Below are 14131 nucleotides of genomic sequence, written 5' to 3' on the forward strand. Positions count from 1 at the left end.
TTTCAAAAGGAACTTTTATACCTTGACTTGTACATAGAGGGAAATGAAAGATGCAAAGTCATACAGAGTCAGCCCAAACATTACATCTGTTTTGTCTTTATCAAAACCAGGATTTTTTCTGCATACCTTTCCCATAAACAATGTTGTGTACGATATCTTCTGGCCTTGGAGGCCTGTGGACATTTTATGACCCTTTTTTGATAAAGGCTGCTCAACCAGAAAACTTATTTTCCCTTGAAGGGTTTTTTTTCTTTATTTCTCCCAGCCTCAGAAAATACTAAATAAAGTTACATTCTCACGGAGCAAAGGTGCAGTGGGTCACAGCAAAGAAAGAACCAATTAGCTCAAAGGTCTGATGTGGTTAATTCCAAGGCTGCTGCTTGTTTTTCTTACATTCCAACTATGTTAACTAATGCACTCCCAGGTGCACAGTGGATAAGGGATATGGGCACTTGGCAGCAAGCATTGGCCCAGTAATGAAGCCCTTTACCAGTACTATCTATTCTAATAATTTTTCATCCCTTAAAGGACTCTATGCTCATTAGGACTTTAGAATGTTTTGGCTGCCCTTGCCTTTCAAGGTTAGGGAGCTGTGAACAATCACATGTGTTAATTGCAAGAGTATGGATAAACCTGTCAGGCAAGCTAGAATGCCAACAGAGGGGTTTGAATTGAAACACTCCTATCATGCCCAGGAGACTTATTAACTAAAGCCCTAAGTTGATTTTTTCCAGAGAAAGGTGGTCGGGGATAGCCCCCTGTTAATGACAGAAGAGTTGGTGAAAGGCACAAAATAGTAAGACAGACAGATTCTGGTTTTGGGGTAGATGCTCGAGCAGATTCAGGGGGTCCCTTGAGTTCTGATCAGCCTTGCTCATCAGATTTCTTCCACATGACCTTGACATGGGTGGGATCTCCCGTGGTGGCTCCTGGCATATCAGGTTTATTAAAAAGGTGACAGTTCATTAAAAAGTAACAGATATCATGTTTGTAAAAAAAAAAAAAAAAATGTAAATCCTCCCCAAATTCATCTGTAGAGTTGATGTAGTTTCATCTGAAATCCCAAGAACATGATGTTGTGTGTGTGTGTGAAAATTGACAATAGATTTAAAAATTTACATGGAAGCAGAGAGTAAGGAATCACAAAGAAATTTTAAAGAAGAATACACTGTGGAACTTGTCCTACTAGATATGAAGGGATTAAGGGACTAATTCTCAGGGATTAAAAGTGGAGAAGGAAATGGCAACCCACTCCAGTACTCTTGCCTGGAAAATCCCATGGACGGAGGAGCCTGGTAGGCTGCAGCCCATGGGGTCGTGAAGAGTTGGACACGACTGAGCGACTTCCCTTTCACTTTTCACTTTCATGCATTGGAGAAGGAAATGGCAACCCACCCCAGTGTTCTTGCCTGGAGAATCCCAGGGACGGGCGTGCCTGGTGGGCTGCCGTCTATGGGGTCACACAGAGTCGGACACGACTGAAGTGACTTAGTAGCAGCAGCAAGTGTGATAAGATCAGTAGAAAGCAAACCCACAAATTATGGAAATTTGATATATAGAGGACTCAGATCAACAGGATAGAGAATTATTCAGTAATACTGTTTCTGGGATGGGCTTCCTTGGTGGCTCAGCTGGTAAAGAATCCACCTGCAATGTGGGAGACCTGGGTTCGATCCCTGGGTTCAGAAGATCCCTTGGAGAAGGGAATGGCTACCCAGTCCAGTATTCTGGCCTGGAAGATTCCTTAGACTTGCAAAGAGTCGGACACACCTGAGCCACTTTCACTTCACTTGTTTCTGGGACAATTGACTTTATATATATGTATGTAAAAAAAGAATTGGATCCTACCTAAAATATATGCCAGACCCAAAAATCAGTTCAGGGTAACTTGCATCCTTGTGTTCAAGAAATCACTCTAAATTTTAAAGGAAAATACAAGAGAAAATCTATTTTACCTTAGCAGAATAATAATAGCATTTATATAGCATTTACTGTGTGTCAGGTAATTTTCTCAACATTTTATATATATTCATGTACATATAATTTTAATTCTCACAACAACTATAAGCAGTAAGTGCTAATATTATCCTTATTTCACAGATAAGGAAAGTGAGGCAGAGGGGAAGCTTGCCCAAGATCATACAGCTAGCAGGTATCTGATTCCAGAGTGTTTGCTCCTAAACAAGACACAAACAAGTTTATTCCTTTAAAGAAAACAGATGAATAGGACCACACTGATAGGAATATCTTTATCAGTTCAGTTCAGTTCAGTCGCTCGGTCGTGTCCGACTTTTTGCAACCCCATGAATCATAGCACTCCAGGCCTCCCTGACCATCACCAACTCCTGGAGTTTACCCAAACTCATGTCCATCAAGTCGGTGATGCCATCCAGCCATCTCATCCTCTGTCGTCCCCTTCTCCTCCTGCCCCCAATCCCTCCCAGCATCAGAGTCTTTTCCAACAAGTCTTCGCGTGAGGTGGCCAAAGTATTGGAGTTTCAGCTTTAGCATCAGTCCTTCTAATGAACACCCAGGACTGATCTCTTTTAGGATGGACTGGTTGGATCTCCTTGCAGTCCAGCGGGCTCTCAAGAGTCTTCTCCAACACCACAGTTCAAAAGCCATCAATTCTTCAGCACTCAGCAATATCTTTATCAAATAGCTATAAATTGAAAAGACAGCCACTAATTGAGAGAACAACTTGCTGTACATTTAATCTTAAAAAACACAACAGAAGTTGTAAATAACTTCACGGTAGAAGAAATTATAAATGGTTAATATAAAAAGATGTTCTACCTCAAAAATAGAGGAAATGCCAGTTAAAACCAAAATAAAATCATTTCACATCTTTCAGGTCATCATAAATTAACAAGTTATAGCTAGTTTTATTAGTATGTGAAGCTTCTGGGAGTACCAGCTGGTACCTTTTTGAAGAATAATTTGGCATTGTTCTAGGTTGGCCAATAGATTACTCTTATTAGTCAACAAATCCATTGAACCCTGAATCAAAGTCAATAAACTATGGCCCCTAGACTAAATCTGGCCTCCAGTCTGTTTTTGCAAAATTTTTATTGAAACACAGCCATGCTCATTTGTTAATACATTGTCTACAGCTGTTTTTGTGTTATAGTAGAGTAGTGGCAATGGGCCATAAGGCTCACAAAACCTAAAATGTTTGCTCACTGACAGAAAATAGAAAACAATCTAGATGTCAGTTGTGAGGAAAATAGATAAAGAGTGGTAAGTCATACAATGGAGTGTTACAGAGCAGCAAAAATGAAAAACAGTAGGCACAACCATCAGCACGCATGCATCTTACAAATACGTTGAAGAGAGCGTGCAGGAGCTTCCTTGGTGGCTCAGTGGTAAAGAATCCACCTGCCATTGCAGGAGATACAGGTTTGATTTCTGATCTGGGAAGGTCACACATGCTGCAGAGCAGCTAAACCTGTGTGCCACAAGTATTTGAGCCTGTGCTGTAGAGCCCGGGAACCACGACTACTGAGCCCATGTGCTGCAGCTACTAAACCCTGTTATGCCCTAGAGTCCACGCTCTGCAGCAAGAGAAGCCACTACAGAGAGAAGCCCGAGCACCTCAACTAGAGAGTAGCCCCTACTCTCCACAACTAGAGGAAAGCCCACACAGCAACAAAGACCCAGTACAGCCCAAAATAAATTATTTTTCAGAAGAAGAAAGAAAACATGCAGTATGATTCTTTTCATGTAGAGTTCCAAAACATGCTCACATAAACTGTATGTTGTTTGGAGATTGATACAGATGTGGTGTGCTAAGACAAACAAGAAATGAGAAAAACGAGACCCAAGATAGTTGTTACTGTGGGCAGGGGTTAAGGGATGTGATTGGAGACTGCTCACAGTAGTTTCAAAGGTTTGTGTAGTGTTTTTTAAGCCAGTGATTCATGTTTTTAATCTTTATACTGTATGTACTTTTGTTTGTAGTATAAGAATTCTGGAATTTTTAGTGCAGTTTTTTTTTTCCTTCTCACTTCCCTATCCCACACATTACCATCCACAGCTGTTTAACTTCTTTTCCTGGTGTTTACCTCCCTGTTTCTAAATAACTGCTTGTGCTGTTTATGGATTTAAGATTATTGAGTGAGTCTCCAGGATGTTATTGATTGCTTAGCACTCCCCCTTTTTTCCCCATTTATGTTAACATAGTTTAATTAGATGTTTTACTGTCTTTAATAGTTATTGTTTATATTATTAAGACTTCTCATGGTTGATGACTCAGCCAAGTGGGACAATATTACTCTTGCCTTTTTTCTTGTAGACCACTTTCCTAGAGTTATTCATTGCTTTTGTTTCATTTTGTGTTGTGTTACTTCTCTGTTTTTCATTTGCTATTTTTTATCAAGGACTTTATTTCTGCCACATGCCTTTCAATATTTTTTTTTTAAACCTATCAGTTCTGGTCCTTTCCCCCCTAAAGACCTTCCTTCTTGAGCTTTCTATCTTCTTGCTTCATTATGGACTATGTCTCTCCATAGCTGTCCTCATAAGACTTTCCCTGTCTGCCCCTTCTTTGTTGAACCTCATGTTTTTTTCTTTCTTGGTTTGTTCCTTCTTCTGGCATAGTACCTTCTCCAGCAGTTTCCTGAAAAAGAACACATGGGAGGAAATTTTGTTGCTAGTCTATTTGTTTGAAAATGTCTTTATTCAGCTTTCAAATTTATGATTTGGCTTCGGCATATGGCATTCTCAATTGGAAAATTATTTTCACTAAAAATTTCGAATACTGTCTTTCAGTTTTCTTTGAGATGTCTGATGCTGTTCTGTTACCGAGTCTTTTGTACATGACATGTCTTTATTTCTGAAAAGTTTTAGGGTTTTCTCTCTTTATCTCCTGTTTTCATTTCTTTGGTAATTTACTATACTATTCTATTCTCTCTCTCTGAAACTATTATTAGTTGGTTTTAGACTTCCTAAAAAGATCTGATATTCTTATCCCTTCTTATTTTCTCTTTGACTTTTTTCTCACTTTCTGGGAGATTGACTCAACTTTATCTTTTAGCCCTTCTATTGATTTTTAATGTACATTTGATTTTCTAGAAAGAGATAACTGATAGAGGAATAAAGAAGATGTGGTACATATATACAATGGAATATTACTCAGCCATTAAAAAGAATGAACTAATGCCATTTGCAACATCATTGGACGGACCTAGAGAGTGTCATACTAAGTAACGGGAATGCGCATATGAACATCCCAGTTATAGATTTGCAGCCAGTCTCCTTGTTCAGTTTTCCTTGTGGCCCTCCCCCACCACTTCATGGCTTCATGTGTTCAGCTTCAGTGTAAGTCAGCTGACCTCTCATTGGTATTCCTGACCGTGGTCATTGTAGGTCAGTGATTATCAACTGGGGTCAGTTCTGCCTCCTAAGAAATATTTGGCAGTACCTGGAGAATTTTGTCTGTCACAATTAAGGGGGAAAAGTGCTTCTTGAATCTAGTTAGCAGAGGGCAGAGAGAACTGCTAAACAACCTACAATACACAGGACAGCCCCCACAACAGAGAATTATTTAGTGTCAACATCATTAGTTCCTAAGTTCAGAAACTGCTTTAGATTGTATTTTTTTTCCACTCTGAACCACTATTCTGTTTTTTGTCTTTCACAATTTTTTTTTTTCCTTCAGACTTTAAACTTTTTCCTTTGTATTTGGGTGTACCTGATTAACAGTGTTGTAGTCGTTTCAGGTGAGCAGGGAAAGGACTCAGTCATATATACACACGTATCCATTCTCTCCCAAATCCCCCTCCCGCCCAGGCTGGCACATAACATTGAGGAGAGTTCCATGTCTATACAGTAGGTCCTTGTTGGTTATCCATTTTGAATATAGCAATATGAACACGACCTTCCCAAACTCCGTAACTATCCCTTCACCCTGGCAACCATAAGTTTGTTTTCTAAGTCTGCGAGCCTCTTTCTGTTTTGTAAGTAAATTCATTTGTATCATTTCTTTTTAGATTCCACATATAAGGGATGTCATACAATATTTCTCCTTCTCTGTCTGACTTACTTAGTATGACACTCTCTAGGTCCATCCATGTTGTTGCAAATGGCATTAGTTCATTCTTTTTAATGGCTGAGTAATATTCCATTGTATATATGTCCCACATCTTTATTCCTCTGTCAGTGGGAATGTAGGTTGCTTCCCTGTCTTGGCTACTGTAAACAGTGCTGCAGTGAATATTCCTACAAGTTACTGCAGTCACCGGTTCCCCCTTGTTTTCTTTCTTATTCTCTTTGTCCTTAAGAGTATCTTATTTAACCTTGTTTACTGTCATTTTAGCACTGTTTCTAGAGGAAGAGGAGATAAAAATGTGTGCGGTCAGTCTGCCATCTTAACTGGCAGACTTAAATTTATCACTAGTATTTCTTGGTTTTGAGTTTTATAGATAGAATTTGTTTTTGTATATAAAATGAAATAGAAATCTAGGATTTGTTTTTATATAGAAAATGAAATAGAAATCTAGCTTATTTTTTGTCTCCAATGAGTGGCTGTCCCAACTCTAGTTTTTAAAGAGTTTATTCTTTTCCCACTTTCTTAAAATGCTACCTTTTTAAAATTTACATCAGGGATATGTTTACCTTGTCCACATGTGAAATTCATACTGTTTTAATTATAGTAGCTTTTAAATTTATTTTGATATCTCATAAAACAAGTCTAGCTGCATTCTTTTTCCCCCCAGTTTTTACTGTTTTTTTTCTTAACTTTCTTTTCCCCTAAATAAATTTAAGAATGAAATCTAAGTCACTTATCTAGTTTAAAAAGATTTTGTTAGGATTCTTACTGAAATTTCATGGAATTTACAATTATTTTAGGAAACTTTAATCCATTTCCAATACTGTGTTCCCCTTCTGAAAGATGGTGTGTCTACATCGTCAGGTTGTGTTTTGTGCTCTTGAGGAAAATGTTCACTTTCTTTATATAAGTCTTGTCCATTTTGTGTTGAGTTATAGTATTTTCTGTCCTGACTTTTCTTCAATTCAGTCCTATCTACTTTTTTTAGAAATTTTTTTATGCTGGTGTTTTCCCTTCCTGTTTCATTGCTGTTATGGACATATTCTTTTCTTCTTTTCTTGCCTTTCCTTTTATCTTTGATTTCAGTGATATTGAAGAGGAGAGATAAATTTGTTTATCTGCTCTTACATCTAGAACCTAAAGTATAAATACATTAAAACATGACTTTTAATGTATTTTTAAATAAATCCAATTTATTTCCTTAGTTTTCATCCAGAAATATTATTAAAGAGTGCTTAAGGAAAAGAAACTGAGACATATCCCTATTAATTTTTAAAATTATAGCTTGAAAACGAAAAATGTGAATTAAAGTCTAAAATATTTATAATGAAAGAAACAATGGAGTCTTTAGAGAAAAAAGCAAAATTCCAAGCTCAAAAACTTAGCCATGTGGCTGGTGACTCATCTCATCAGAAAACAGAGATGAACTCCCTTAGGTAAGTTTACTGAAGTTTTATTTCACTTCTGAGAATTAGCTTGTGACTATTTATGGTTTGTAACAGAGGTGTTTTGGGCTAAGTCTTTGAAAAGCAGTAATTCTCAAAGCTGCCCTTATGACAGAATGACCAGGGGAGCCTTTGTAAAGTATGGATTGAGGGACTGATCTCGGGAGGTTTTTATTTACTGTATGAATCTGGGTAGGTTTTGAGTACCTGTACTTTTAAAGACTCATAGATTGATATGGTTGAAGGCAAATTTTTGTATCTGCCTCCTTCAAACATCTCCCTAACAGATACAGACATACTTTGTCTTATTGTGCTTCAATTTATTGCTCTTTACCGATGTTGTGTTTTTTACAAATCGAAGGTTTTTGGCAGTCCTGTGTCAAGCCAGTTTATTGGTGACATATTTCCAACAGCATTTGGTCACTTTGTGTTTCTGTGTCACATTTTGGTAATTCTTTCAATATTTCAAACTCATTATATTTGTTATGATGATCTGTCTTCAGTGAGCTTTGACTATTACAGCAATTCACTGAAGGCCCAGACCATGGTTAGTATTTTTTAGAAATAAAGTTTTTTTTAATTAAGGTATGTGCATTGTTTTTTCAGATGTAATGCACACTTAACAGACTACAGTATAATCTAAACACAGCTTCTTAAAAAATTTACTTATTTTTTAATGGCTTTGAATTTTAATTTTATTTCCTACTGAAGTATAGTTGATTTACAATGTTGTGTTAGTTCCTGGTATACAGCAAAGTGATTCAGTGTACAGTAAAGTGATTTAGTATATATATATATTTATATATACACATATATATTTCATATTCCTTTCTTTTATGGTTTATTATAAGATATTGAATATAGTTTTCTGTGCTATAGGACCTTGTTGTTTATCTATTTTTTACATACTAATTTGTAGGGCCTTGTTGTTTATCTATTTTAAATATACTAGTTTTTATCTGCTAATCCCAAACTCCTAATTTATCCCTCCCCCTTTTCCTTTGGTAGCTATAGTTTTGTTTTCTATGTTTGTGAGTCTTAAACATAACTTTTATATGCCCTGAGAAACCAAAAATCCACATGACTCACTTTATTGCCATATTCTCTTTACTGGGGTAGTCTGGAGCCAAATCTACAATATCTCCAAGATATGCCTGTATTTCATATTATTGTGTTGGCCAAAAAGTTCCTTGGGGTTTTTCTGTGGTATCTTACGAAAACCCTAACCGTTTTGGTCAACCCAGTATTTGTACTCCATAGTGTGGAATTGCTAAAATTTTTGCTACCTGTGTCATTGTCATTGTTATTCTCATTCTTCTTTCAAAGAAATCTAAAATCAGAATATTTATACAGAGTCTAAAAGGTGATGTGTCTTAAAAAATGGTAAGGAGGTCAGTATGGCCCAGTTAGACTGTATCTACAGGTTGGACTCAGGTTATAAAGAACATAGTATGATAACTAAGAGTGAATGGATTTTACCATATAAACATGGAGAATAAACAGAAAATTTTAACCAAGGGAGTGACATGAATAACATGCCTGTTAGGAAGTGAACTATGGCAAAAATAGGGAAGGTGGATTTGGAGACTTAAGAGACTGATGGAGAACAGTGGAGACAATGTACCAGGAGTCAAACAGTGGCAATGAGCTTGGAGAACAGTGGCCAGATTTAGGAAACACTTGTTACACAAAATCAGAACAAACAATGTAGTAAGACCAAGAACTTGCTGTGTTTGTTTAATTAAGGAATACTATTTAGGAAGAACTAAGGTGGAAACTTCTTTCTCCCCCTCTTGTTTCCTTGCAAGGCATAATGTACATTCTAAGATGGAAAGCAGCCTAAATGGAATGGCCTGTCTTATTCTGGTACATGTCTGTATTCAGAAGTTATTGTTGTTCAGTTGTGTCCAACTCTTTGCAGCCCCACGAACTGCATCACAGCAGTCTTCCCCGTCCTTCACTATCTCCCAGAGTTTACTCAAACTCAGTGTCCATTGATTGGGTGATGCTATCCAACCATCTCATTCTCTGTTGCCCCCTTCTCCTCCTGCCCTCAATCTTTCCCAGCATCAGGGTCTTTTCCAGTGAGTCAGCTCTTTGCATCAGGTGGCCAAAATATTGGCACTTCAGCTTCAACATCAGTCATTCTAATGAATATTCAGGGTTGTTTTCCTTTAGAATTGACAGGTTGGATCTCCTTGCTGTCCAAAGGACTCTCAAGAGTCTTCTCCAACCGTTCAAAAGCATCAATTCCTGGGTGCTCAGCCCTCTTTATGGTCCCGCTCTCACATCTGTACATGACTACTGGGAAAACCATAGCTTTGACTCTACAGGCCTTTGTCAGCAAAGTGAAGTCTCTGCTTTTTAATACACTGTCTAGGTTTTTCATAGCTTTTCTTCCAGGGATCAAGTGTCTTTTAATTTCATGGCTGCAGTCATCATCTGCAGTGATTTTTGGAGCCCAAGAAAAGAAAGTCTCTCACTGTTTTCATTGTTGCCTCATCTATTTGCCATGAAGTGATGGGACTGAATGCCATGATCTTCTTTTTTTTTTTTTTATTTTATTTTTAAACTTTACAATATTGTATTGGTTTTGCCAAATATCGAAATGAATCCGCCACAGATATATGTGTGTTCCCCATCCTGAACCCTCCTCCCTCCTCCCTCCCCATACCATCCCTCTGGGTCGTCCCAGTGCACCAGCCCCAAGCATCCAGTATCGTGCATCGAACCTGGACTGGAGACTCGTTCCATATATGATATTATACGTATTTCAATGCCATTCTCCCAAATCATCCCACCCTCTCCCTCTCCCACAGAGTCCATAAGACTGTTCTATACATCAGTGTCTCTTCTGCTGTCTCGTATACAGGGTTATTGTTCCTATCTTTCTAAATTCCATGTATATGCGTTAGTATACTGTATTGGTGTTTTTCTTTCTGGCTTACTTCACTCTGTATAATAGGCTCCAGTTTCATCCACCTCATTAGAACTGATTCAAATGTATTCTTTTTAATGGCTGAGTAATACTCCATTGTGTATATGTACCACAGCTTTCTTATCCATTCATCTGCTGATGGACATCTAGGTTGCTTCCATGTCCTGGCTATTATAAACAGTGCTGCGATGAACATTGGGGTACACGTGTCTCTTTACATTCTGGTTTCCTCAGTGTGTATGCCCAGCAGTGGGATTGCTGGACATGATCTTCTTTTTTGAATGTCGAGTTTTAAGCCAACTTTTTCACTCTGCTCTTTCACCTTTGTCAAGAGTCTCTTTAGTTCCTCTTCACTTTCTTCCATTAGGATGGTATCATCTGCATAGCTGAGGTTGTTGATATTTCTCCTGGCAATCTTGATTCCAGCTTGTGAGTCATCTAGCCCAGCATTTCACATGATGTACTCTTTCTTTAAGTTAAATAAGTAGGGTGACAATATACAGCCTTGACGTACTCCTTTCCCAATTTTGAACCAGCCTCTTGTTCCATGTCCGGTTGTAACTGTTGGCTTCTTGACCTGCCTACAGATTTCTCAGAAGACAGGTAAGATGGTCTGGTATTCGGAATATTCAGAATAGGAAGCAAAATTAAAAGCTCACTGGTCAGGATGGTCAGAATCTTGAAGTATGAGGCCATTCTATAAAAACAGGACTTTGCCTTGACTACTGGAAATAAGTTTTAAGAGAAAGAGAGTTGATGATAGAAAACTGAGAAAAGCTTTAAAACTACAAGGAAGCCTCTAGAAAAATTACATACAATTAATTTTATTTTTACACTATATTATTTTTTAGGAAGGTGGAATATTTTGAAGAGAAGACTAATAAATATAATATAATGCCATTGATTATACTGAAAGAGCTTTAAAATAAGAAATTAAAGAAGCTTTTAAAATAAGCAAACTGTTTTTTAAGATCTTTCATTTTTTAAAAGTTATTTCCACCAGAAATAAAGAATCCCATTTGTTATTGTCCACTGACTCTTTAGGCTAGTAAATGAGCAACTACAGCGGTCACTTGAGGATTATCAGCACCGACTTAACATGAAAAGAAGTGAACTTGAATCAGCCCAAGCACAAGTTAAAATACTGGAGGAAAAAATAGGTAAGTGTTCTTAAATTTTGTTTTTGCTGATCCTAATTTACTTTGTCTAAGAAACCTTTCTTTTCATTTATAGGTAAACTACACCTCAGGATGACTTCACAGAATGAAGAGGCTCATGTAATGAAAAAGACCATTGGTGTTATTGATAAAGAAAAAGACATCCTTCAGGAGACTGTGGATGAGAAGACAGAAAAGATTGCAAACTTGCATGAAAACCTAGCTAGTAAAGTATGGGACTATTAAGTAATATTATCTGCTATCTGAACAGAAAATCTTATTCTGTTTCATATATGCAGTTTTTTTTAATTGAAGGATAATTGCTTTACAAGATATACAGTTTTTATTTCATAAGAACCATGTGTGAGTTCCCAAGACCCAGAGCCATCTCTTCTGATATGTTTAAATTTCATTTTATCCCAATAATTTGAATTTTTAAAAGTTCTATTTCTAGAATACAAGTTTATCATATATGATTACAGCAAACTCAAGGAACAATTCAGATTCTTAGAGTGGGTAGAAATATGCCAATATGTGAAATATATTTGGTACATGGAAATATCTTTACTTAGAGCCTTCTTTTATAACATGTTATGTGATTGAATTTAAACTATATAAATGTGATAAATTTTAGAATTCAACTGGAGATACTTCTATATGAATGGTTTAGAATCTGATATATTTTTATAATTTCTGTAGGAAAAAACTATTACTCAGATGAAGATAACAGTCTCAGAGTATGAATCTTCTCTGAAGTAAGTAACTGATGGAATGGCATCCAGCTTTTTAAGAAATTTTCAGTGAATGCAGCATTATCTGTTTGGATAGCAGTCTGGCAATAGGAAAATTTCTTTTTTCACTTTTCCTATTTTTGTCAGTGGAAGTTATCGTTTTCTCAATCTCCTGCATAGACATTGTTATCCTCTAACTTTCTCCCTTCCTCTGTCATCGGCATCTAAACAATTATGTCTTATTAATTTTTCCTTTACACACCTACTTACTCCTTATTTCTACGGCAGTTATCCTGTGCAGGCCCTAATCATCAAAACTTAGATTACCTCAGCAGCTAGTACTGAATTTATTCCACATCTAAACCTTTTTAAGTATGGTTGCAAGATTTTACATTTTGTGTCTGGTCTCTCTACTTCAAGAAAAAAAGCACTAATTGTATTTCTTTTATATACCCTTACATATTATATGGGCCTCCCTGGTGGCTCAGCAGTAAAGAATCTGCCTGCAATGCAGGAGACACAGGTTCAATCCATGGGTTGGGAAAGTGCCTTAGAGAAATAAATGGCATCCCACTCCAATATTCTTGCCTGGAGAATCCCATGGACAGAGAAGCCTGGCAGGCTATAGTCCATAAGGTCACAAAAAGTCAGACATGACTCAGCAACATATTATATAATAGTAGGGACTTAAAACATTTAAATAAATATTTACCAATTGAATCATTTATGTTCTAACACTTGAAAATCTTCTGTTTTTACTTTAATTTTATAATAATAAATGTATTTTAAGACTTTATTTTCACATAATGATTGGTAGAGATCTAAAATGTCTTCACCTAATTAATCAGTGTCTTAATTCAGTAGTTGTCATTTCTTTTTCTGTTTTATTGAAGTATAGTTGATTTACAGTGTTGTGTTAATTTCTGCTCTACAGGAAAGTAATTCAGTTATATGTATATATTCTTTATCATATTCTTTTCCATTATGGTTTACTATAGGATAATGAATGTAGTTCCCTGTGTTACACAGTAGGATCTTGTTGTTTATCCATTCTCTATACATTCATTTGCAACTGTTAATCCCAAACTCCCAGTCCTTCCCTTCCCTACCTCCTCCCACTTAGCAACTACAAGTCTGTTCTCCATGTCTGTGAGTCTGTTCTTTCATAAATATGTTCATTTGTGTCATACTTTAGATTCCACATGGAGGTGATATCAATTTGTCCTTTTCTTTCTGAATTATTTCACTTCGCATCTCATAATCTCCAGGTCCATCCATGTTGCTGCAAATGGCGTTATTTCATTTTTTAAATTGCTGAGTAATATTCTAGTGTGTGTATATATATATATGTATATACCACATGTTTTTTATCTGTTCGTCTGTCTGTGGACAGTTAGGTTGCTTCCATGTCTTGGCTGCTGTAAATAGTACTGCTTTGAACATAGAGATGCATGTATCTTTTCAAATTATACTTTTGTCTGGGTATATGCCCAGGAGTAAGATTGCTGGATCATATGATAACTCTTTAGCTTTTTTGAGGAACCGCCATACTATTCAGTAGTGGTTGTACCAGTTTACATTCCCAACAGCAGTGTAAGAGAATTCCCTTTTCTCCACACATTCTCCACTTCTATTATTTGTAGACTTTTTAATGATGGCCAATTCTGACTGGTATGAGGTGGTACTTCATTTTAGTTTTGATTTGCATTGCTCTAATAATTACTGATGTTGAGCCTCTTTTCGTGTGCCTATTGGTCAGCTGTACTTCTTTGGAGAAATGTCTATTTAGGTTTTCTGCCCATTTTTCGATT

The 14131-nt window shown here is 36.8% G+C and overlaps 1 protein-coding gene across 1 annotated transcript in view; it reads left to right on the forward strand.

Moving 5' to 3' along the window:
• CEP135 (centrosomal protein 135) overlaps positions 1 to 14131 on the forward strand; it is a 75980-nt gene that overhangs the window by 42093 nt on the left and 19756 nt on the right. Inside the window, 4 exon segments of the mRNA NM_001075406.3 lie at positions 7334 to 7485; positions 11477 to 11592; positions 11666 to 11820; positions 12289 to 12344. Of these exon segments, the coding sequence (NP_001068874.3) occupies positions 7334 to 7485; positions 11477 to 11592; positions 11666 to 11820; positions 12289 to 12344 (479 nt within the window).

This window comes from Bos taurus, chromosome 6 (genome assembly GCF_002263795.3).
Source record: "Bos taurus isolate L1 Dominette 01449 registration number 42190680 breed Hereford chromosome 6, ARS-UCD2.0, whole genome shotgun sequence".
NCBI lineage: Eukaryota > Metazoa > Chordata > Mammalia > Artiodactyla > Bovidae > Bos > Bos taurus.